We start from the raw sequence: 26,314 nt of genomic DNA on the forward strand, positions 1-26,314 counted from the left end.
TACGGGAGGTTGAGGGTTGAAAATTGCCAATTTTTGCATTACGTAATTTATGGGTCTCCCCTAAGGGACTGTTCACAAATTACGTAACGCTTTAGGGGAAATAAGGAAGTCAGACCAAGCGTTACGATCCGTAAAAAAATAAACCTTTCATAAGTTACGAGAGGGAGGGTGGGGTAACAAAATTATAAAATTCAACGTTACGGATTTTGTGAAAGAACCCTAAGGGAACGGAAATCAAGAAAATTCATAATTGGTCATCTTATGAATTTCAATTCAAAGCACCGAATGCTTAAAATAATTCGTATGTATGTACATTCTGAGTACAGCATTGACATTGTGATTCATGCCACCAAATGGTCCTTCAGACTCCCCCTCGTACCGCTTTTTATATGGAAGGTTTAATTGGTTTGTATGAATCGTAACGCACGGCCTGACCCATTCCCTTTCCGTCCAGCGTTACGTAATTTGTGAATTACCTCAATATTTATATGAAAACATAATTATTTCACCAACGGTGGTCCATGTATGGATTATGGTGTTCTATATTCATAGTAACAACAAATGGCGCTGAAAAATCTTTGTGTTTGGGGAACATCCATAAATTACGTAACGTTTAGAGAGGGTGGGGTTCCTGAAGTGTGACAATCCATACAATTTTTTTAGTTACCACATGTATACAAAAAGTGTTTATTTAATTTTTGACCTTTTAACATTGGTCATTGTTAAACATTGGTCATTCAGGTACAAAAAGTGTGACATAGGGGGGAGGGGATTGAAAATGGCCATTTCGCATTACGTAATTAATGGATCTTCCCTAATGATGAAAAGAACATTTTCATTTTCAAAAGAATCACTCGGTGGCCAAGGTGATCCATACACAATGTCATGCTCAGAATGTCGGGCAATAACCCGGTGAAAATGGTTCCTGATAGGGATCCGCAGGGGACAAGAAGGCGAGGTGCGCAGAGAGCAAGGTGGATCGATTTGAGGTCCCTCCGTGGACTACAAAGTTGGCGACGTGCATCTACAGACCGAGCTGAATGTAGATGAAATTTATGTATTGCAGAGGCCTTTGTTTTCAAATGAAATAAATTTCGATGTTAGAATGTCAAATGGTGCTATGCAATGAAATTCATTTTATTTTTTTTTGTTTTATTTCATGGAGGTTCCGGAATTTTCGGAAGACTACGAGATGTATAAGCCACAATATCAAGTGCATCTGAAAAATCTAGGTGCTTAACGATAAAATTTAGAAGTTTTCTTTTTTTTACCCTTCACACGGTGGTTAGAGGTGTGTGCCGTCGCCGCCAACAGTTTATGGCAATCCCGTTGAAACTCAAAAGGATTTCTCGTGAAAAAAGCAATTTTTCTTAAAAATTCCATACAATTTTCGTTGGAAAATCGAAAAAGCTATTCGTTTCTATTTCATTGAAAATTCTGAAGAATTTCCTTCGTTATCTCGAAAATACTACCGTTGAAATTCTAAGTAAATTTCCTTAAAAATTTGGAAGATTTTTTTTGTATAATTTAAAAAAAGGAAGACAGGATCACCGTCTTTGACCAGAGGTCGCACAGACTGAATACTTAACACTTAGCATTAGACAACGGACAGGACATTCACACAGCACCCAGTGAATCAGAGGAGCGTTTTCCGTTTCACGAAACGTTTTCTCCTACTAGGGCGAGAATCACACTCACACTTGCAAATTCCAGAAAATTCGGGGAAGGGCCGTTTGTTGTTTTGCCGAATATATCATTAATCTGAAACTCGACTGGCATTTGGCCGAAATAGACATATGGCCGATAATGTCAATCGGCCGAACAAGTCATTCAGCCAAGAAGACCTTGATGGTCGTTTGGCATAAAGGGGCCATTTGGCCGAAATGAACATATGACCGAAAGTGTTGTTTGCCCGAGCTGCAGAAAAAATCGTTTGACCGAAAATGTTGAATGGTCGGACGAGGTGACATAAGGTCGAAAACGGTTTGGCCAAAAATATCATTTGGCTGAAAGCGACGTACGGGTGAAGATCTGATAATTTGACCGAAAAAGACGTTTACTCCGACAGCTCATTAGTTCAAAAATGGCGTTTGGCCGAACGGGTCGTCGTAATTCGTCATATAATCCGATCAGTCGAATAACATTTTCAACCAAACGACCCTTCGTCTTTTGAAAATTTTCTCGTAGTTTTTCCGAAGAATTACTAATGGACAACATAAAAAATTTCACGTGGAAATCCAAAGAAATTCCGCACAAATCCAGTTGAAATTCCGTTTTTGTGAAACTTAAAAAATCACAAGGAAATTCTGTTTAGTGGAAACTCAGGAAAATTCTCGACGAGAAAAAAATCGAAGCGTGCATGCCCGGTGACATAGGCAAACTTCTAAACAATTTCCTGTGAAAATTTCAAAGAAATTCCGGTAAAAACTTTAGAGCATTTCCTGTTGAAAGTTCGAAAAACCCCTGGGACAGTTCATTAGAGTTTTCCGGCGAAATAAAAAGATTCCCCCTGTTCAGAAAGAAAGGGAGTGAATTTATGCCCAACGTCGATAACGCGAAGTGTTCGTGCTCCTCGATTGCAAACAGCACCAACAATGGCATACACAGCGCACATCGGCGAGACGAGTATGGACATATCACCATAATCATCGCCATCATCAGCATCATCATCATCATCATCATCATCATCATCATTATCATCAACATCATGCACGCCTAGAATGAGCTACGCTGTGCCAGAACATTCCACGTGCTTCTGGAACATGAAGCGTGGAGATATAAATATGCACGCGTTGCGCGTGTAGTTCAGTTATATTTTTACCCCGCGTAACAAGTAAAGTGAAGTGTTAATAAAGTGTGCGTTTTCATTTAACAGTAACTTGCCAGTGTTTGCCTTCTTGTCCGAAAAAGACGTTTTCGTACATTTGGTCCTTCGAACCGGATAGCGTGAATCCAGCAATCCAGAAGGCAAGGCAAGTTTCGCGAAATCGTGTACGGTCGCACTGTGAAGAATCGCGTAGCGGGTCGGTTAGTGTGCGCGAAAGTGATAGTCACGGGACCGTGGTAACAGTGTCCGTCGCTGTTAGGGGGACTGTTGGTTTCGAGTAGTTCACTATTTTAGTAGTTCGTCGGTTTTAACGGTAGCAACGCAGCTACAGTATCCGATACAGTGCTTTGGCGCGCGTCAGTTGTCGATTGTAGTTTAATTCAGACACGAGCAGCTGATTATTTCAACGACGTCACCGGGCAACAGCACATCAATTTTCGACAGAAAAACGAATCCACAAATCGTTTAGCATGGTTCAGTTAAATCAGCAGCGTGTGGTTATTCTCGGACGCCTGACACGGATCGAGGTGTTTATCCGAGACATCGAATCCAAGCCTGGGATTACAGCAGCATTGGTTCGTGCGCGATTAGAAGTCGTCGACCAATGCTGGACAGATTATGACTCAGTACAAACTGCCATCGACGCAGAAGAAGACATAAACAAGGAAGAAGAAGAAGAGAAACGCGCAATCTTCGAAGATAGATGTATGAATGCAAGAGCTTCATTGCATTCAATCATCGAAAGATTGCAAGGATCAGGACAAATGATCGCGGGCAGCAGGCATTCTCAATACCAGCAACCTGCAGTGGAACCACAAAAAATAGCTGTGCAACTGCCCACATTAGAGTTGCCAACGTTCAGCGGTGAATACACTGATTGGCCGACATTCCGAGACACGTTTGATGCGCTCATCGATAAAAACGGACAGCTATTAAACGTGCAAAAGCTGAAATCAACCCTGAAATCAACCCTGCAAGGTGAGGCAGCGAACATGTTGGATGCTATGGACATTACCGATCATAACTACCGCATAGCATGGGACCTACTTGTGGAGAGGTTTGAAAATCTACGACTAGTCAAACAAAAACATTTGAAGGCACTGTTCACAATCAAGCAGGTTCCTGAAGATTCGTCAAAGGAATTGCGTCGTTTGCTAACTGAGTGCCAGCGGAACGTTAATGCACTGAAGCAACTTGGTGAACCCACTGATCAATGGAGTACAATTCTGGTATACATGATCACCAGCAAGCTTGATAAAGCATCAAGACAAGATTGGGAAAACCAGACCCAGGACGACGATTCGCCGACATACGAACAGATCATTCAATTCATCACCAAAAGATGCCACACGTTGGAAATATTGATGACAGCGAAAAGTGAACATTACAGACCTATGCATTCTAACCCACCAGTGTCGTTTATGTCAACGTTCTCAGTGGGTTGCAAGGTATGTGAAAGCAAACGTTATCATCCAATATGGAAATGCAAGAAATTCATAGTGATGAGCTATACAGCCAAGAAACGAAAGGTTAAGAAGCTGAAGTTGTGCTTCAACTGCTTTTCTCCAAAGCACGAAATGGGAGGATGTAGTTCTAGAGACTGTAAAACTTGCAATGGAAGACATAATAGCTTGTTGCATCGGTCGAGCGATATCAGGCAAGGTCAGGTGCATGATCAACATAGTCAGTGTTGCGTGATTTCATCTGCTTTTAGAGCAGAGCCAATTCAGCGGATAAAAGGAAAACACCAAGAATATTCAGCAGAGTTGAACAGCAGAAGCTCTGTATCACATAGAGGGTACTATCCAGAGTATCCATCACGCATCTTCAAGGTACTCCCAAGAACTGACATACGGAGAAGAATAGTCAAGAATCAGATTGTTGAAGGCGAGCCTTCAAGGCCGGCGGTATGTTCAGAAAGAAAGGGAGTGAATTTATGCCCAACGTCGATAACGCGAAGTGTTCGTGCTCCTCGATTGCAAACAGCACCAACAATGGCATACACAGCGCACATCGGCGAGACGAGTATGGACATATCACCATAATCATCGCCATCATCAGCATCATCATCATCATCATCATCATCATCATCATTATCATCAACATCATGCACGCCTAGAATGAGCTACGCTGTGCCAGAACATTCCACGTGCTTCTGGAACATGAAGCGTGGAGATATAAATATGCACGCGTTGCGCGTGTAGTTCAGTTATATTTTTACCCCGCGTAACAAGTAAAGTGAAGTGTTAATAAAGTGTGCGTTTTCATTTAAGGTCACTCCTGACGGAATCCAAGTTTCAAAGTGCTCGCGTTTTTGGGGGCACACCACTCGATACGGAAGCAACGCACAACTGTCATTTTTATTTTTGCACGCATGCTGCGATGCAGCAGAAATAAATCAACAAAAATGACAGTTGTGCGTTGCTTCCAGTATCGAGTGGTGTAAAACGCGAGCACTTTGAAACTTGGATTCCGCCAGGAGTGACCTTAACAGTAACTTGCCAGTGTTTGCCTTCTTGTCCGAAAAAGACGTTTTCGTACACCCCCCTTAGGGCCGATTTCTTCACCTCCGCTTAGTGCTTAAACCAGGTTTAAGCGTATGGGTAAGCACCGCTTAAGAGTTAAGCGGAGGTGAAGAAATTGGCCCTTAATGTTTTAAATATATCCTAAAAAAAACTTTACGTTTCGAACGTAATAAATAAATCGCCAAGCCTTCGTCGACCAAAATTATGACAAACGCCGCTGACGATTTTCGGATCGGCGCAGACCTCTAACGGTAGTCAGAAGAACCCATGAACTGACCAACGGGATATTTTATTAGATTTTATATAACTAGAATAAACATTATTTGAGCAAAAGTTAAGTTTTCAGCGACAACAAAAAATGGCTCGATTATCCGGAGGGTTCGATTATCCGGAGTGAAATATTTTCAACACTCCGGATAATCGAGTCCGGCCTGTATATCAAAACGATTTATAAATAACTAATGAAGAAATCAAATCGTTACGAATTACCATAGAATAAAATTGTTACGAAAATCAATGAAAAAACCTCTATTAAACACTGTATAAACAAGTGCAATAAAACATTCAAGAATTTCGCAAGCCAATGAAAAAATAATAATTAAAATACAATCCAATAAAATTTTTCTTTCATCCTTTGTTTATTAACCATTCTTTAAAGATGCTTGGACGCCATGTTGGCCGGGCTTCCAACAGTAGACCGGAATCATGGAAATAAAAATGATGGTAAACCGATTGTTTAAAATATAGTTCTAGGTCCGAAGTATGTGTAATGAATTGTCCAAATGTCGAAGTATGTTGTAATAATTGTCCAAAATTCCACAAATCTCTGGGATTGAGGCATGGTCGATATTTTGCTGCCTCAATTTCGGCGATGATGGCGTAATTGATTTTGCAAGCATACGCTTGGCAAGCAAATATTTTCCAGGATATGGATAAGTGCCTCATGTGTAAATCACGTAATGTAGCAAATAAAATCAGCTTTCCTCTTCAAGATAAGGGAATCTGGTATTGTTGATTGGTCGCATGAAATTAATATTGATTCGGACTGCAGCACTTTCAACACGATGCAGATTAGGGTAGCCCACGGCTACTAAGCAGTAACTTATAAATACGTTTGCTATTCTCCAATGTTTGTCGTCAGTATCTGAATGACATGATGAGCAGTGCTTTGTCAAAACCTCAAAAATATTTATGCTGTTAGATCCATACGATTATGAAAATCACCGAATGCATGTCAATTCATTTAATTTATTTAGTTTACATCTAAACAGATAACACTGAGTCAACAATTTGACGCCACAATACACGGTTCGAGGCCGCATCTCTTCATCCTCGCATGCGCCCCACGCTCGCCAAGTCGTTTTGCACCTGGCCTACCCACCTCGCTCGCTGCGCTCCACGCCGTCTCGTACCTGCCGGATCGGAAACAAACACCATCTTTGCAGGGTTGCTGTTCGGCATTCTTGCAACATGCTCTGCCCATCGTACCCTTCCGGCTTTAGCTACCTTCTGGATTCTGGGTTCGCCGTAGAGCTGGGCGAGATCGTGGCTCATTCTTCGCCGCCACACACCGTTTTCTTGCACACCACCAAAGATGGTCCTCAGCACCCGTCTCTCGAATACTCTGAGTGCTTGCAAGTCCTCCTCGAGCATTGTCCATGTTTCATGTCCGTAGAGGACAACCGGTCTTATTAGCGTCTTGTACATGACATATTTGGTGCGGTGGCGAGTCTTTTTTGACCGCAGTTTCTTCTGGAGCCCGTAGTAGACCCGACTTCCACAGATGATGCGCCTTCGTATTTCACGACAAACATTGTTATCAGCTGTTCGCAAGGGTCCAAGGTAGACGAATTCATCGACCACCTCGAAGGTGTCCCCGTCTATCGTAACACTGCTTCCCAGGAGGGCCCTGTCGCGCTCAGTTCCGCCCACAAGCCTGTACTTTGTCTTTGACGCATTCACCACCAGTCCAACTTTTGTTGCTTCACGTTTCAGGCGGGTGTACAGTTCTGCCACCTTTGCAAATGTTCGGCCGACAATGTCCATGTCATCCGCAAAGCAAATAAATTGACTGGATCTGTTGAAGATCGTATCCCGGCTGTTACACCCGGCTCTCCGCATGACACCTTCTAGCGCAATGTTGAACAACATTCAGTTTCTGTTCAGTTTCTACAACAAATATGGTTTTGAAAAAGTATCACCGGCGCGTGCTTACTCACAATCTACATGGGAGTGAGGATCTTTTCGCAAATACTTAACTCCTGTGGGGTCGTACACTAATTCCGTAAGCACTAATGGGGAAGGGGGGATCTGCCATTTTCTGCACTCCATATAAATGAAATACGATTTGTATGAGAAAAATCTTACATTGGTGGAGGGGGGCGGGTTGAGGTATTGATTTGAAAACCCCAGAAAATTTGTTTACGTAACTAGTGTACGGCCCTATGCGTAATGAACTTAAATTATGATTGATATTCACGGTAAAAGTAGCATGCTACGGCCTACGAAGAATTTTTAAAGCATGATGTCAACATACTCAAAGAAAACGCAGTCGCTCAGATCTGATGGTTCTTACGTCTTGTCATTATTAATAAAAAGGCTTCATTTGATTTGTGCTCTTCACTGCTGCATGTTGAGTAAAACTTCCATGGCATCATTGAATGTTGGATGAATACATCATCAATAACGGGGATTATGCTAGTATCATCGATATTCTTCGCGCTATCGATTGGCATGCACAAACTTTTTCGAATATTTGGCTCATGTCATTGAAAGACACGTTGACAAAAAAGATTCACAACGTTCTAAATTAGCAGATTGGCTATCAAAACCAAGAAAAGAGGAGCTCTACAAAAGTACTCAAAATGCAAATACTACGCGGCTTATCGGTGCATCAATCAGTGTTATGTATTTTGTGATCGGCTACTTGGGGCCCTCCTTAGCCGTGCGGTGAAACGCGCGGCTACAAGGCAAGGTCATGCTTATGGTGGCTTGGTTGGATTCCCGGTGCCGGTCTAGGCAATTTTCGGATTGGAAATTGATAAAATAATTGCTTATCCTAATACTTACTCCAACTGGACGGTGTCCGACCGAATATCGCCCCCTCCGACGGGTTCCACAAAAACAGTTTAAAGCTCTCCTTGGCCGACAGCTTGTTCGGACTGCGATAGTACTGCTGGAACTGGTCGAAGGGTTCTTCCACCGGCTTGGGCATTTTGCTGGGAGCGTTCTTCCGGCTCTTTGTTGCTGCTGATGACGCCACAATTGACTTCGTTCAATGGTCTTCCGCCTCGCGACGTGACTCTCCCCTAGAGCACCCCCAAAGTGGGACAACATAAAATAATCAAATCGTTTGTACTTCCACTTCGGTTACATACTTTTAATGCTGTTGCTGGATCATTGAGTGTGTGTGTGTGGAAAATGCGTAACTATGTTCGATTGCATTCAGCTGTTCGTGAATGTTTCAAAAGGAATAATGGGGATATGGTAATTTGGAGCTTGCGACATGCACGTACTACCAGATAAATATTTTATATGAACAGTCTTAGCGCGTTTGGCGTCCCAAAGTCTAGGCTTTGTTTACGACTTGAGAGTCTATTCTTCGTTCACTGTGCTGGACATAACAAGCCCCATCTCATAAATTGCCATTTCGTTTAGCGTTAGGGCAAAAACATTATTATTGAAATATTATGCTTATGTGAGTTCTTCCTTTAGAAGGTGTAGCAATAACGCTCGGCAACATCTTTTTATGAGCTCGTTAGGATTATTAAATTTGTTATTTGTCAATGAGGCTGTTATGGTTGCACGAATGATAAATTGTGCTATTTGCTATATACATCTTTAAAAAAAATCTTACATTGGTGTAGACCTTGAATTTTTGAAATATCGGTCATGCTGTTATATGTGAAACTGTTCTTGTTGTTGCACGTTGTTGGGGGCATAGAGTGTGATCCTCTCGTTTAATAAACAATGTGCACTTGCTTGACTGTGGATATACAACAGTAAAGCACATGTGAAGATTGGACAAATCAAGCATCCGAAAGATATTCAATTTGCAAAAAAGAGCTAACCGCGGTGGAGGTTGGTACTCGGATTCTGATGGCTTTTCCGCAAACGTGACCTTTAAGTGGTCTTGTTTTGTAGGGGTTATCACGCCTATCTAGAGAGTAGGAGGTTGAGGGTTCAAGTCCCTCCAAGACATGTGAATTCTTTTTCGCAAATTTCATATCAATTTGTCCATTTCGAAACATGTGCTGTGCATGTTCACAGCCAAGATATTTAACATAAAAATCTGTTTTTAAAGGCTCAAATTTTAACTCAAAGGAAGATGAGGTGGTTAGTTGAGGCTTTATTTGTAAATTATTCACTTATAGAACCTCAATATTATTTTCCCTTTAACCTAGAAATTGGAAACATTTTTGATTTGCAATTCTAATTTGCAAGCTGCCCACACGAAGGACGACCCAACGACGAGAAGGAAGCGTTTTACATATGCACAGCTGGAGCATACATACGATCGTCATCAGCGATGTGGACGCTCCGGTAGAAAGGAAGGAAATGTAAAGAGTATAGACTGGTGATCGAACCGGATAGTTTGAATACTGTATCGAACTACAACGGCCACCGATGTATAAAATTTGCAGCCTGCTTTCGAATGGTATTCTGAAGCACTTTCTACACAGACACGATTATCTATAAGGTTACAACGAGAACACCTAACCAAGAAGCATCCGACATCACGAACGTCCACACTTACCGTAGTGCGAATATTGAATGCAACCACTACCTCGTTACAGTATTTCTACGCTCAAACCACGGACCAGGTGCTTGCCATACGCCAGATAGGTATTGCAAAAATGACGTGCCCACACATCGAGTCCTTTCCTTTTGAAACGCGCAGAGGGTTATTGCAAGAACTATGGCGTGGTCTTTCGTGTCAGCTATTGATCATCGCATTAGAGAGAGTAATAAAGAAGAGCAGGGATGGACACGAGTGGTACGATTTTCACGAAGTCTTTGATAAGGTGGAGGAAGCCTGCATCAGGCTGAAAGGGGAAGTTCAGCGGATTGGACTAGTCATCGACACGTCGAAGACGAAGTACATGATAGGCAGAGGCTGAAAAGAGGATAATGTTAGTCACCCACTACGAGTTTGTATCGGTGGTGATGAAATCGAGGTGGTTGAAGAATTCATGTACTTGGGCTCCGATTACGATACCAGCAGAAAAATGCGAAGTCCGAACTTGCTATCTACTAAACGTTCATGAGACCGATAGTCCTCTACGCTCATGAGACCTGGACAATGTTGCAGTTTTTGAAAGGAAAACTTTGCGTACTATCTATGGCAGTGTGCAGATGCAAAAGCTGTTGGGAGAACCATTCATCGTTAACTCCGTGAAAATCGGATGACTTCGGTGGTCCAGGCACATAGCCAGAATCGAAAATAATTTATTGGCTTTTTCGGTGTTGATTATACTACTCAAAGCGAAAGGGAGTAGATGAAAGTAATGAAGATACAGATTCGATTGACACCGCAAGCAAGCGGCAAGTGTGTGTGTGTGTGAGTGTTATAATGAATATTATGCAAGCCATTTGAGTTGCATAATGTTCATTACAGCACCCATTTCGTTTGTATGGAAAAGTAGGCCATTTTATGACTCAAAGGTGAACTGTAAACCAGATATTATGATCAGGAATTGCAAAATATTATTTTGCAATATTTAGCATACCTTTATAGTTTCATTAGACTGCATATATACTCAATTTTGTGTTTAAAAATAGTGAAAGTAATGAAAACATTCAAGTAACTATTGATTCATAATTAAGCATTTTTTTCGTTTTCCACTATTTTTCATTATTTTCCACTGTGGAAAATGGCTTTTGTTCTAGCATTTTTCCTTGTTTAGAAAAAAGTCATGGGATGGAAAGGGTGTAATGAATGTGTTTACCTGGTATAATTCGAATAGAGGAGATAATGCCTTCGTCAAATGAAAGCGTCTGGCCTGTATGAGATAAAAAGAAGTAATAACGCCTTCTTTGAATCAACGCGTTTGCCCAGGAAAACAGAGGAGATGATGCTTTCTTAAAATTAACGCGTCTGCCCGGTATAAGGCAAAAAGAAGAGATGATTCCTTCTTCAAATGAACGCGTTTGCTCGGTATAAGGCGAACAGAGAAGATAATGCATTCTTTAAATCAACGCGTCTGCTCGGAATAAGGCAGATAGAAAAAAACTCGTTCGTCCTGTGTAAGGCGATCAGAGGAGATGAATCAATGCGCCTGCTCGGTATAAGGCAGAAACAAGAAAATACCGTTGGTAGCCAGATTCGTTTAGTTTAATTTGTAGATGATTTCATTCGACTGATAGGCAAATCGTAGCTCGCAATGCAGTTTTAAGTTACTAATTAGAGAAAAAAAAGTGAAAAAAAAGAAAATCACATGCAAACTACGCCAACACCCACAAATTTCTAAAGCCTAAGAATCAAACTATAGAGCAATGCCTTCTTTAAATCAATGCGTCTGCCCGGTATAATGCAAAAAGCTGAAATAATGCCTTCTTTAAGGTGGTTATTCAACAAAGCTACAAATCGGCCATCTTGGAAACCACGTGCTTTTTTTTAGTGATTTTTCAAGAGCACGAATTGAGAGAACCACAACGCCCATTGGGATGAAACATCCGTAGATCGTTTGCTTACTCATTCTAAACCATCGACTTTAATTTCAGCATTGTATGAAAATTATTACGATAGATTTAAATTTTTGATAATAGGAGTAGAAAACCGTGTGGTGAATTTGAAATGCACCACATGGCTTGATTGTATAATCACCTTAAATGAGCGAATTTGCCCGGTATAAAGCAAACAGAGAGGATGCCTCCTTTGATTCAACGTGCCTGCTATGAAGTAAAATAAAAAGGCTTCGTGTAGCAACAAGGTATACCGCCAGCTTTCCATACACTATTGAAGCCACATTCACACAAAAGTTCTTTTAATTTATTCTGTCAAATTCTATATCTAAAGTATGCAGTCTGTGTCTGAAGTATAGCCCAGTCGTCGAGGACTAAAGTTTCCACCAACTCTCTGCATTTTGCATGAAAATTGATGCAAAATATAACCCCAGTCTTAATAACCAGGAAGGGTGGCACACGAAGTGGAATGAGTTTTTACGGAACAGGAATTCATCGTTGTATACTGTATTGAAACAATTCCAGTTTAAAAAACGGAACGCACCGTCGAGTACTTGCAAGTCTTACACGGTGAACCTTCTTGAAAAAGACGTAAAAAGGAGGTGATGAAGGATTGCTATTGATTATTTTTTTAAACATTTGCTAAACATTAGGGCCGATACAAATATTAAATTTATTTCATGTCACCCCCCCCCTATACTTTTCTAAAATATTGAAAGGTCAAAAAAAATTCTATCTTTTCTTCATCGGCCAGGATGTCCAGTCCAGTCCTGTCTGCAGCAACGCCCGACTTCCACTGACAAAGATATATTCCGTTGACGTGTAATCCATTCTATTCGCTGAGTGCGCAGCTCATCCAAGTTGATCTAGCCGGTTTCGATAAAAGTATTCTTCGCCTCCCACTTCTTTTCTACGCTGCCACCTTCCAGAACATCCACTACCTGAGTTCCATATTATTCAACGAACGATCTCTTCACAGCTGGATCTTCTAGTCGATATATGGTGAAACGAAACCCGAGTGAATTCTCCTGCCGCTGCATTCTGGAAATGCGTGGTCGGATCTTGCCAATTAAAAGATGATAGTCAAACGCCCTGACAACTGAAAGCGGCTCTAGAGAAGTAAGTTAAACGTTGTTGGCTGCAGACGGGAGAAGCCGGCGCAGGTGAACTCCCCAGTCAACGATGGTAGGAAAGCCGCAACAACCGGCGATAATCGCCTCCTCTAAGATATATCACGACGCATGATTGGAGAAAGGACAAATCCGTAGGTGCCAGAGAAAGACGCGATATGTCAGTCACTCACCGATCCAACTGATCAGGTGTAACGTCCACTTAGAACAACTTCTTCGAATTTTGACGACTTATCCTAATTCAGATATAGGGAAAGGTTGACAATTCTCCTACGGCAGCAGGCAAGATTTCGCCGGATCATCATGTGAGAACCATACGATCATGCTTTGCATCATCCTGGAGTAGGTCAATGAATTTCAAGAGTTCCTCTATTTGATACAGATTGACCACGGAAAAGCCTTCGATCGTCTGAATCACGGAAAAGTGAAGGGCTCCCTAGAAGCAAGGGAGGTCTAGACAAAATCCAGAGTCCAGCACAATTTAATCGCTAAAGTGAGGCAAGGCTGGATGTATTATATCTCTGTTGCTGTTTCCCATAGTAATCGACGAAATCATGGGCCGCGCCAACCACCATAGAGCAAATGTACTACCTCGACCCAGATGACGATACTGCAGTACTAACGCAACAGTTGAGTAAACTGAATGACCTGGTTGAACGTTCCCCTCATCAACATCAACAACACCGAATCATTGGATGTGAACAACTCCAACTCCACGGTAGCCGGGCAAACAGTGGAGAAGGTCGAAAACCAAAGCCAGTCAACGTTAGGCGGCGGTCTAGGCAATGCACCAAACCTCGAATACTCAACTCTAACGTGAAATCTGTGATGTCATACGCCAGTGATACTTGGTGCGTATTCGCAGAGATCACATAGATTTGGAAGTATTCATCAACCGATGTCAACGTTCGGACCTGATGGTCTCACAACTGGTTTCTAAATGTCCCATCGTCCCATCGACGATGTCATCGAAATCCGATATCAACAGCAACTCCACAGGGTGACGCAGGCCTGCCATACACCACGTAAGAGCGAAGACTAAATCCGCAAGCAAGCGCTGGAATCCGGCAGGACATCGCAGCAGGGGCAGACCTATGATCTCCCTGGCACCCTAGTAGCACAAATCTGACTAATTTGGTTGCAGCAACTCGACTGTGACTCGATTTGGTCACATATAAATCGCAGAAACTTATCTATGACAAGTGTGCTTCTCGGGCAGAGATTTATTTTGAAACTCTTTGGATTCAGGGATTCGGGATGAACTTGCTCGTATATCCCGGGAAATTCCGGGATCCCGGGATTTTTCGATATTTTCTTAGAAAATGTATGTTTTGATTTAAAAACGATTTGATTCAATGCTCAGGGGTATAGTTCATATTTTAGAAAGGCCAGATAATACAGAGTTCATATTGATATATTAAATCAACGATTACTCGATAACGATAACGTTAAATCAACGCTCACTTTATCGTCAACGAAACATCATCGTACAACCGTTATCGTTATCGAAGATGGCGTTAAATTAACGATGATAATCTATCGATTAACAACCCTGGAACAGAGTATGGTCCAGGAAGATTTCGGATCTTAAACATAGTGTCGATGGATTATCTACAGAAACGTAATCGCAGTCTGGGATTCATGGATCGGGCTTCTAAGTCTCGTGGCATACTGGGATCATGTTTCTTCTTCTTATTGGCATTACATCGACTAAGGAGGGCCATCATGCATTGGCTGCGAAAGTCATGGGTAGCACCGCAGACAGACGTTCAAGTTCGACTCACTAACTTGTGTAAAAAACATGACATGCCAAGTAGCAATAAGCGAAGAGATGGCGCCACATGTCAAAACGGCAAACCCGGCAAACGTTATTTGCCGTTTTGTTTTGATTTTTATTTCGTCAAAATATTTTAGTTTCTTGATCGGATCTGCTCGAATTTTAACTAAAAGTTAAACGAATCGGTGGAATGGTTCACAGCCTTAATAAAAATGCATGATCACGCAGACGCGCTGTTGAAAAGCGAATTGAAGAAAGCTCAGCACGCCAGTTACTCAGGAGGGGTTAATTCATTTTTGATTTTTAAATTCTTTTTCATGTCCTACTTTACTGGACTATTCGTTAGTTTTGCAATGAAAAAATCTACGATTTTCGGTCCTGGCACATGTTTTGAATCACAACCGCCAAAAAAACACACATGTGAAAGGATCTAAGGTAAAAGAGCCAACGCGATATAGTTCCAAAAAGATGGTAACAGCATAGGGGAACTGGGGGTAGGACGCCCACGTTAAGGAAAATGCCATTTTTATCAATGAAAACCACCATTTCAGCCAGTTTTCATCAGCGCATACTGAAGAACAGCATATCTGCGACTGACTACCGATAACAGATATCTAATTGTCCATTTTATTGCACAGAAAAATGATTTTGAAACCATGCGGGGTGAGATGCGCCAGTGGATGGGTTAAAACGCGCATGTGCTTATCGTACTGATTTTCATTTTAATTGCCTACATTAAGGCAATTAACCGAATGTTTCAGCTGTTTCGGTCATACGAAATGAGCATGGGCGTAATGCCCCACACCGACCTCAGAAGTTTGAAGGCCCATAAAATCGTTTTAAAATTATTTTTGACGACGATTTCGTGTGGAACATAAAGAACACGAGTAAGCAGCATGGCTCATGGCTCAATTATTAATTTATCAATGTATAACAGCGACAGAAAGACTAAATTCCACCGAGCTAGAATTGCATCAAAACACGCAAAAATCGTTTTTTCGAGTTTTTCATGTATAGCTAGAGAAAAATCATGAAATATATGTATCCAATGGCAATATTTTTCATTGCTTTATCGTATAGACTATTGAAAATAATCAAAATGGGGATATTTAACCTTATTCAGGGGTGGCGCGTTTTAACCCCTATGGGCGTACTACCCCCACTTCCCCTACACGCAGCCTCACAATTTCTTTACTAGGTATATCGTGGCAAGAACTGCAAGTAAAGTGATTTGCTTTGCTACATGGTTTAAGTCGATTGTAAAGTCTTTCAGATAAAAATGCGGTCGTGCGGGGAGATCTTTGTTGAGTGTTTCTTTTTGCTTCCATGGTTCGGTGCGTGGCAAACGTGGGTGAGATAGAAGGCGATCGGCAAAACGTCAGTTTTCATGTAGCAATAAGTTGTATAGACGGCGCTAGCGTGCTATGCAATTCCAACGTATTTAGATTTGAAAATTTACACAAGAAAATCGAATTCAGATGTATGAGCTTAAACGTCTGTCTGCGGTAGCACCTTACAGAATTTAGTGGGAGGTTCGGTAGCTTGCTGTTTGGTCAGTATGAGTCCAAGCGAAGCTTTGGTCAGGAGCTGGTCAGCAGCAAGAACCAAAAAAAAAATAGGCAGAGCATCGGTGTCGGCCTACTTGTACTTACGCATGTGCTGGAAAGTTTGTTGTGCGAACGTCGATTGGAAGGAAATTGGATCAAGAATTGTTTTTAAAGGAAGAAGCTCAGGAAGACTGACTCAATGTTGGGCGGCGCGAGGAGTTTAGCAAGGCGAATATCAGCTAGTGTACACAACCCCGCTGTAGACGTGAGATGAGTAGGGAGCAGGCACCATATAGATGTAGCTGATCTTGTACTGTAGATACTTGTCGTTTAATTAATAGAGAGCTGTTGCTGCTGGAAAAATATCAGTCAGTAGTCAGTCAGTAGCCATTGAGTGGTATAGCGGAATCTTATATTTTTTGTGAAGGTGTTCTATTAACTATCTCCGATATTTTCATGTCTGTTCCTCTCTTACTAATTTAATAATAAGATGATATCGATTGTGCATCACAAAGAACCTTGGCTCCGTATACATGCCTGATCCTACCAAATAAACAAACTTGGAAACAAAATCATGTCTGATGGGAGGTATAAAAATATGATATGAGTTTATCACCTAAGTTGGGTTTCGCGTTCAAAACAAATAACTTTTGTAAGAAGAAAAATTACACTATTTTTGCGAACCAGAAATGAAACAGTATTTTTTGTCCCGGGTATCCCGGGATTTTCGGGATTTAAAAAATAATATCCCGGGAATCGGGAAATCCCGAATTTTCCTAAATCCCGGGATTTTTTGTCCCGGGATGTCCCGGGATGGAAACTCTAATTTTTCATAAATCAATTGGAACTGTAACTATCAAAAAGCAAGGTTATTTTCAGTATATCGTACCTTTGCTTGGAGTAAGGTAAACGAAAAACTGCAATCAGACGCCTGAGAAGTCATCTCAGATCGTGTGGGGGTCGAGAAGCGCTATCGCTGTCCATGAGCCGAAATAGCCTCCTTACGACTATACAGAACCCCCGCAGCTCATCCGCGCATGTTTCTTGTATGGGTGAGTTTAGCGTCCATTGCATCCCCTCTACAGGTTTGTCCGAGCTCGTACCTATACCGCTAACAAGTAGCATATCATTCCAATAATTTTAAAATCGTGGGCATGCTGATATGGCGTGCTCGCCGATTCTGCTTCAGACGTCACTGAAGTATTCCGTATAGTCTGGGAGGTCTGCATTTCCGAGCCTATGCAAGAAATGAAACAGTCATGTTCATTCAACACATCTGTGATTTCAGAAGTACATCTGACCATTGCCCTAATTGATTCAACCAGTTTGAGTTTCATACTTGACTTAAACAAAAGCTTATAATTCTAGCAGTACTTTGGTGTTATGGATTATGGAAAATTTTGGTGTTATGTATTCAACAGTTTACTTAGAGTTCATCAGCAAAACCAGCCCTTTTCCAAAAAGAAAAACAGAAATTTCTACAAAAATAAGTTCCAGTATTTTTTTAATTATATAAAGTTTGTGCTAAATTCACTACTGGAATATGTTAGAAATATTCATATTCTTTGCTTTTTCTTAACATTCTTTGCTATCATTTTCCATTAAAATTTAAAATTTTCCAAGAAATAATTGCATTTTGGATTTTTTTTTCGTTTTCTCCCGCCGTACATTACAAGAGCTGGCGGACATAAAATAAATTTAATATTTGTAACGGCCTTATAAGGATTCTGAAAAAAACTTTTATTGAGTAGCAATTGATTTCATTGAAATGAAGAATAAACTTGAAAAACTGACTTATTCGGGGTACTGGCTCATTCGGGGAAATGTTTCATCCGGTGAACATTGGTGTAACTGGAGTCCCGGTCAAGGAGAGGCCATGACCCCAGCTGGTGAGGAATAATTTTCTTAGTCCATATAGGAAACTGCACGCATGGGGAAAATATTTTTTCATGTTGTTCATTTCTTTTATTGAGAGATTTAGACAGATTTTTGATATTTCTGGGGGATCCTTAGACATTCTTCGACATTTATCTATGTATGTAATCCAGGAAAGTTTTATAAACAATCTAATACAAAATAATTTGATGACATTATGGGGCCCATACAATTTATTCTCAAATACAGTTTCCAATATTGTTCTATGTTTTTTTAAACCTAAATTTTCAGATCCTGTAGGATGTTTGCAAATCATTTTTGCGTGTTTTATATTTATGGACAAATTAAAAGTGTGTTTGAGAATTTCCTTAGGATCCTGAAGAGATTCTTGAAGTACCTGCTCGGATATAAGTTCTTCAACGTTAATTTTGAGGTTGAAGCAGGCGTATCAATTCAGTATGGAGCCGGATTATATTAAATATCTAAAATTAGTCTTCTGGACTTGTACAGACAACTTTCGTTTTGCTAATCTAAGAGTACTACAAATTTCTAATCCGAAGAAAAATAGTCGAGTATTTTCGGTTGTAAACTTTTAATAAGCATTCTTAAATTAATGTTCTATATGCCTTGATGATGACAATATTCCTGCAGATGTTCTAGGTTCTCCAAACCATTCTAGAGCTCAGACCTTGAAAATCTACAGTGTCAACTATCCTCGGTACAAAACCAATAGCACCACATTGTATCCATATAGGTCCTTAGATGCCATGCATACGATTTGCGATTTAAATATGTCCAAATCTTATGTTCTAAGCCATCCAAATCGTTCTGGAATTCAGACCTTAAAGGCCTAACACGTCAACTGCCCTCGGTACAAAACCAATAGCATCGCATTGTGTCCATATAGGTCCTTAGAGGCCATACGGATAATTTTCGTTTAAGATATGTACAAATCGCCGAATGAACCACGAATTGCATCAGCTGTTGGGAGAACCATCCATCGTTCACACCGCGAAAATCGGACGACTGTGATGGGCCGGGCACGTAGCCAGAATGTCGGATAGTAACCCGGTGAAAATGGTTCTCGACAACGATCCGACGGGCACAAGAAGGCGAGGTGCGTAGCGGGCAAGGTGGATCGATCAGGTGGAAGATGACTTGCGGACCCTCCGTAGACTGCGTGGTTGGCGACGTGTAGCCATGGACCGAGCCGAATGGAGGAGACTCTTATATACCGCACAGGCCACTTCGGCCTTAGTCTGAATAAATAAATAATAATGTACAAATCGGATGTTCTAAGTTCTGAAAGGTCTACCACATTAACCACGCTTGGTACAAAATAATAGCTATCCATTATGCCCATGTAGGGCTTAAGACGCCATGCATATGATTTACGGTGTAGATATGTTCAAATCTAGAGTTTAGACCTAGACGTCTACAATTTTAACTTCGCTTCCCGAGCAGCACATATCAGACAAAAATGGATGCAGTAACTTCAATGTGACTGAATCTGGTCACATATGAGTTCGAGCTTCTAAAGAGAGGGAGGTGGGAATATGTAAGCATCGCGTGACATCTCTTATTGAAATTAAGAAATTCGAGTTGTGATCCTAAAGGCTCACTAGAAGTGGATGTCCGCAAGACTCTTTAATCGAATATAGCTCGCACGTCTTCTGATCATCTTGTTTCCGACAGCATACATCGGTAACGCTCGTTTAGGACATTAGTGATCTTCACGTCAATGATGCCATGAGTTGCAACAGCTGTTGGGAGCTCTACCCACAGTTCATTACGCGAAGAATTTCAGACGAGAATCCAGTGAAAATAATCATCGATAGTGATCTGAAGGGAACTCAAAGCAGATAGGTCGCAATCGAAAGGTACTTCTTTCAGTTTAACTCTTAGGCCTTTTGCAAACATTTTGCTTATTTTTTTTTTAAATTTTTTTTCGATGTCAACCTATGCGTTAGTTGGTAAATAACGTAATGAATGAGATAATTAAAAAAAATGAAAGATCGCCAAGCAGACCCCCACATTCGTATTATCGTGCTCCAAGCTCTCTGTGACATTACTGTGACATATAATTGACTATTTGTTTGAGATATTTTCCATATTGTTCCAAATCCGATGCACTTCCAGTGAATCAAACTTTATAATAGGAATTTTGAACGGAACAACATGTTTATTTTTAACGGGCTTTTCATTAGTGAAACAGCGACATTAATATGAATAGGCTGCTAATGTATTACTTTTCGGTGATGATACACTTGTTCGCTATCATCAATCATGCTATTTGCACACCAAGCTATTGTAACTAAACAAACTTCACACACATTATTCTTTCATTCCACTAAAAGAGCTTAATTTTTTTTCCATTATTCTGTTAACACGCACAAACATTGATCCAGCAGCAACCGCAATCCTTATTCACTTAGAAACCCCACAAAAGATCCTTTCATTACCAGCTTTTCAATCACACGCGTTACCGCACTCGCACCGTAAGAACGAACCGAGTCTTAAGACGTTTCACTCCGCGCACGGCTAGTCACAGACTAAGGCAAATCGGACCGCAAGGCTTTGCGACACTCTCGGATCAGATGTATGCCACCGTACTGGAGAAACTGAACGGTAACCGTACCGGGCAGTTCAAATCGGATCAAACCGCGACCCTGGCTGGATTGACATTTTTCTCGTGTGCTGTCTCCTAACCATCACAATATGCACGGTGCGCGGTCGGATCGGAGTAATCTTCCAATTTAGAAAATCTAGAGTATGATGAGCTTAAACGGACGCAATTTACAACTGTATATCGCACTGCGACCAGCAACATAACCTGGCACTGACTTTCGTTCTGCTGTACCGAAACCAGTTGAAGGATTATAGTTCTCTATTCTGAATTGTTCGCTCAAATATCGTATTTTAAAATGGTAAACACAATTCGAGAAAAATAAATATTCTGCTTTCTTACTTTTCACCTTGAAGATTAAAAAGTAATCCAATTTCAAGGATGATGAATGAGTTGAACATGTCAAGTCCTACCGCTTCAAATTTTCTCATGCAGGCTCTCTTTGTACATGTCCTTTAGATTAGGTTGGAAAAACATGTCTTATACACAATAAATATAGAAAGATCAGTTCTGGAAACGATCCCAGTTAATTGTAATTGAATCATTTGTTTGAGAAACTGCATAAGTCACAATTACACAATTTCGAGAAAACAACAAAAAACTGTTTTTGAACAAATTGGCACCGAACCTTTCGATTTCTTCGATACAGATCAATAGTTTTTGGCAAAACTCAACACCCTGGTGCACTTTCAGTGCAAAAACTCTAAGCAGTACTCCATGATTGCTCTTCAAAGTGCGTGGACATATGTAGTTTCTCAAACAAACGAAAAAAAAATTCATACTTTCCTGAACAAAATTTTTTTTTCGTATTTTTTGCCAGAATACGTATTTGTGGAAGAGGATTCAGAATATATAAAAATCTCACTTTGACCAAAAATGTTACATATGCAGTTTCTCAAACAAACGGTTCAATTGTTGTTACCTCACTTTCGTTTTCTTGACTTACTGTCACCCGTGCAGTTTTATGTAATAGCAACTTATTCAATAATTGCGTAAATTTCCGAATATTTGAGCATCATTATTTGTAAGTTAGTTTATCTCCTGGCTGTTGCCTTATGTTTCAAGAGATGTAGGGCGACCTTAGGAACATTTCTGGCCTGAAAAATATATATTCCAAAATACAATTTAAGTAGACGATTTCGAAGGAACATCTCGAGCTCGCTTCGCAGGTCTGTAACATTCCACCAGCCAGCTGCCCTTCAGCAGTTTCAACCTAAAACTAATTGAAAAGATCTCATTTGCACAATTCACTGCTCGGCTTTGCTCGCACTAGCAAGAATCGCGACCAACAGAATGTCTCTTGTGTTCTTTCGTAGGCGGAACGGATATGATCTATTGAACAAGAAAGAAAATAATGTGCCATGATATACATAAACTCATTGTCAATATACGAGAACATCCTGCCTCGCTGCCGTGATATCACACGTTCTCCGAAGCGCAGTCTAAATCAACGAGCGTGAATCGACGGGCTTCTTCTATTCGGTGTCGTCAAGTAGCGAGACATTGCGCGGGACCAAATTAAGCTAATGTTAAATCTTTGCCACTATTCTAGCCATCTAGCCATTAAAATTTGAATTCATAATCATTCAAATGATGCTGCAAGGTGGTAATGATACAAACATGTACATTTGCTCTAGTTTCACTCGGGATACTGTCGAACCGCAGCCGTAGACACAGATAAATCTTGATCATTCAGTACTGCAGTATGTTCATCAAACGGAATACCGTTTTGTTTCATATTCCACACGCTTGAGCACATTTATAACTTTATACGTTTAAATTGTACAAATAACGGAATTTATAATGTTTATATACTATCTGCTAGATTATTTAAATGACGTTCTTATATCTGGCTTTGGGACAGTTCGTCGAATGACGTTTAGTCAAATAATATTTAGTAGAAAGGGAGCGTTACGCTTAGAGGGGGAGGGGGGTTGGGCAAAGTGTGACGATCCATACAAAGTTTCGGATGTTTCATACAAAAAGTGTGACATGGGAGGAGGGGGTTGAAAATGGCCATTTTTGCGTTACGTAATTAATGGATGTAGAGGTGTGCGCCGGTCCGAAAATTGGCGGCGGTGTTTGCCAGAATTTAGGTCGGCGAAAAAGAAATTCCAAATGGGCTTCATTTATTGATAAACCGGCAATTTTTGCAATTTTGCAATTTTTCGAAATGATAATATTCTTTGTTTTAGACAGTGCAACATATTTTGGACCCTCAAATGTACATATTTTAGACACCCCCCTTTAAGTCTTTTAAAAGTCAAATTATCAGTTCGCTCTGGTCAATTGAGCCGAAGCAAATCCTTATCTTTCGATTGGCATACATAAATATGATGATTCCTGCATTATAAATACTAAATATCGACAATTACTTATTGTATGCATTGTGAGATTTTCAGCTATGTATGCTTTAAAGCGTAACGCATTTGAACACTTGCCTTCTTGCCCACAGGAAACTAGTTAAACAAAAGCAGAACAACATTATTATCTTGAAACCAGTGATGGAATAAGCAGCTGCATTGATTTTTGGTCAGAATTCAAGAAAAAGTCACCAGGAGGGTCTAAAATCTGTAGGTGTCTAAATCAAGTTGCTTGCCCTATGTCCCATTGGTTTGGCCCTAATGGTTTGTTCGGCCAAATGACATATTCGGCCAAATATCTTCCGATTTTGTGTCTATCGGCCAAATCACCCTACCTGTCGTTTGCCCGAAAGTAAAGAATAACAGGTTAGGCCAAAAGCCATCTAGCAAAATTCCATTAGGCTGAATTAAACGTTTGTCCAAAACGGTATTAGGTCGAAATGGTTTGACCGAAAATAACATTTGGCGGAGAGCGACAAACAGCCGAAAGGCTCATTCGGCCGAATTGGTAATTTGACCGCAAAAGTTGTTTGTCCTAACAGTTTATTTGGCTGAAATTGTAATTTGGGCGAAAATGTCGTTTGGTAGAAATGGTCGTTTGGCAGAAAGAGTCATTTGGCTCTACAAAACAAACATCGTAGCCAAACAGCTTTTTCTGCCAAATAACCTATTCAGCTAAACGGCTTTTTTGGCAGAGTGACCAATTCAGCCGAGCGACACTTGCCAAATGACCAAATCGCCAATTGAGGGAGGGGGAAATGGCTTACCCCTTCCTAGAAAAAATAGCCCCCCCAGGATTTGTAAAGATAATTTGAAGGTGATATAATTATTTAAAATATAGCCGAACGAATTACTGAAAAAGTTTGAAAACATATTCAGCCTATCATAATAAAATGAATGGAAAACAAATGAGTTTTTTTTATTTCTGAGAAAGATTCCTGTGTGGCAGTGAAATTGCACTTGTTGATAATTATGAAAAGGCCATACCTATTCAATTGATTTGAAAGCCTTAAAATAAGCTTAATATGAACAACAACGGAGAGCTACTAAAAATCAATCTAAAATATCAATCAAAGCAAACGTGATACTTTGCCAGAAAGCAAAGACATGTGGTCAACCATCACGGACTAGAGTGACAGTTTTCCAGCAGACTTCCGCTTGCCTACCAGCAGATCCCATCACCATCCGAGAAGAATTCTCATAGGAAACTTTGAAGAATTCCATTGAGAATCATCGAAATATTCCAACCGGAATCCAGAAGAATTCACTTTGGATTCCTATCGGTATCGTTAAGAGATACTTTTGGAAATCTGTGGGAGGATTTGTTTCCGAATCTCTCATTAATTTGCTTCGGAATCCCTTCGGAGTCGTTCGAAGATTTGTTTCGAAATTGTTCGGAGATTTGCTTCGGAATTCCTTGACGATTTGTTTCAGAATACTTCGACGATTTGCTTCAGAATCCCTTGAATATTTATTTCGGAGTCTCTCGACGTTTTGCCTCGTAATCCCTGAATGATTTGCTTCGACGAATTGCTTCGGAATCATTCTACAATTCACTTCGGAATACTTTGACGGTTTGCATCGGAATTCCTAGAAGATTAATTTCGGACTCCTTCAACGATTTACTTCGGAATCCCTCAAAGATTTGCTTCGGAGTCCCTCGAAGATTTGCTTCGGAATCCTTCAACGATTTGCTTAAACATACATGGAGGATTCCCTTCGGCATCGCTGGAGAATTATTTACGGAATCTCTGGAGGATTGATTCGGAGTCCCTCCACGATTTTTTTCGGGATCCCTCTACAGATTGCTTCGGAATTATTCGACGATTTGCTTCTACATCCCTGGAACATTGCCTACGAAATCTTTGAATATTCTCGTCGGAATTCCTGGAGGATTCTATTCGGAATCTCTAGACAATTCTCATTGGAATCCCTAGAACATCCCTGGTGGATTGCCTTCAGAATTCCTGGAGGTTCACTTCAATCATCGAAATCCTTGGAGGATTCCCTGTCGGTATCCCTGAAAATCTACAGAAGTTTCAATAAATCGTCCAAATTTTAATGGAAAATTCTGCGGATTTCTTTAAGTTTGAATCGGCGTGGAAAATTATAGACCAACGGCGTGACGAATTTCAAACGGTGGCGCGCCGATGCAAAAATGCCGGCGGCGGCGCACACCTCTAAATGGATGTTCCCAAAGGCCATTTGGTCGAAGAGACATTTTGTCGAATGAGCATTTAATCGAATAAAAATCTAGTCGTATGCACATTTGGACATTTAGTCGAAAGGTCATTTAATCGAAAAGACATTAAGTCGAATGTTGACCGTAACGTAAATTTCCGCATAATAGGTTGGTAAAAGGTTATTTAGTAAAACGGATAATCAATAATAGATTTTTGGTTAAATCTGATATAATAATCCTTAAGATACATGGATGAACTGAATAGAGGAACTTAGTGGACGTGAGGAAGTTTAACACTAGGATTTATTCGCTAAAAAAACCTTACGCGGATACATTCGTGTAGAAATCCGTTGTAACTAAATTTTTAAATGGCTATATCTTAATGGTTTTTCAACCGATTTTCTTAATTTTTCACTAACCTCTTAGCCATCTCTATTGTAAAAACCCTGATTAATCCACCTAGCGGTGTTGGTGCCTTTCTCGTGCAGAAAATACTAAAAAATATGAGTGAGTGCTTTTTAGCATGTTTTGCGCATAGAAAACAGTATTCTGATCTCATAGTCCAATCTGACCAATAGCAAACAATGGGACAGGATTCTCAGTCGAATGGAACTTGTTGCGAGTAATTCGGCCAATGCTAAGTTCCACAAAATGTGTCTATAAAATTTTGTACACACACACACACACACACACATACACACAAACAGGCATCACCTCAGTTCGTCGATTAATATACAACACTATGGGTCTCCAAGCCTTCTATCAAAAGTTTGGTTTT

General features: G+C 40.6%; 1 protein-coding gene across 2 annotated transcripts in view; it reads right to left on the reverse strand.

Annotated features, from left to right (window-relative positions):
* Positions 1–20,985, reverse strand: part of LOC134212164 (sodium/potassium-transporting ATPase subunit beta-2-like) — a 116,003-nt gene extending 95,018 nt beyond the window's left edge. Inside the window, exons 1-2 of one of the 2 annotated variants that reach the window (XM_062689779.1) lie at positions 20,828–20,985; positions 8,422–8,660 (exon numbers count right to left, since the gene is read on the reverse strand). In XM_062689779.1, coding sequence (XP_062545763.1) covers positions 8,422–8,566 — 145 coding nt within the window. In that variant the 5' untranslated portion in view covers positions 8,567–8,660; positions 20,828–20,985. Of the gene's footprint in view, positions 1–8,421; positions 8,669–20,827 lie in introns of those variants that run through there. The other variant, XM_062689780.1, reaches the window with a different exon arrangement.
* Positions 20,986–26,314: the final 5,329 nt, after the last annotated feature.

This window comes from Armigeres subalbatus, chromosome 2 (assembly GCF_024139115.2).
Source record: "Armigeres subalbatus isolate Guangzhou_Male chromosome 2, GZ_Asu_2, whole genome shotgun sequence".
NCBI classification, from domain to species: domain Eukaryota; kingdom Metazoa; phylum Arthropoda; class Insecta; order Diptera; family Culicidae; genus Armigeres; species Armigeres subalbatus.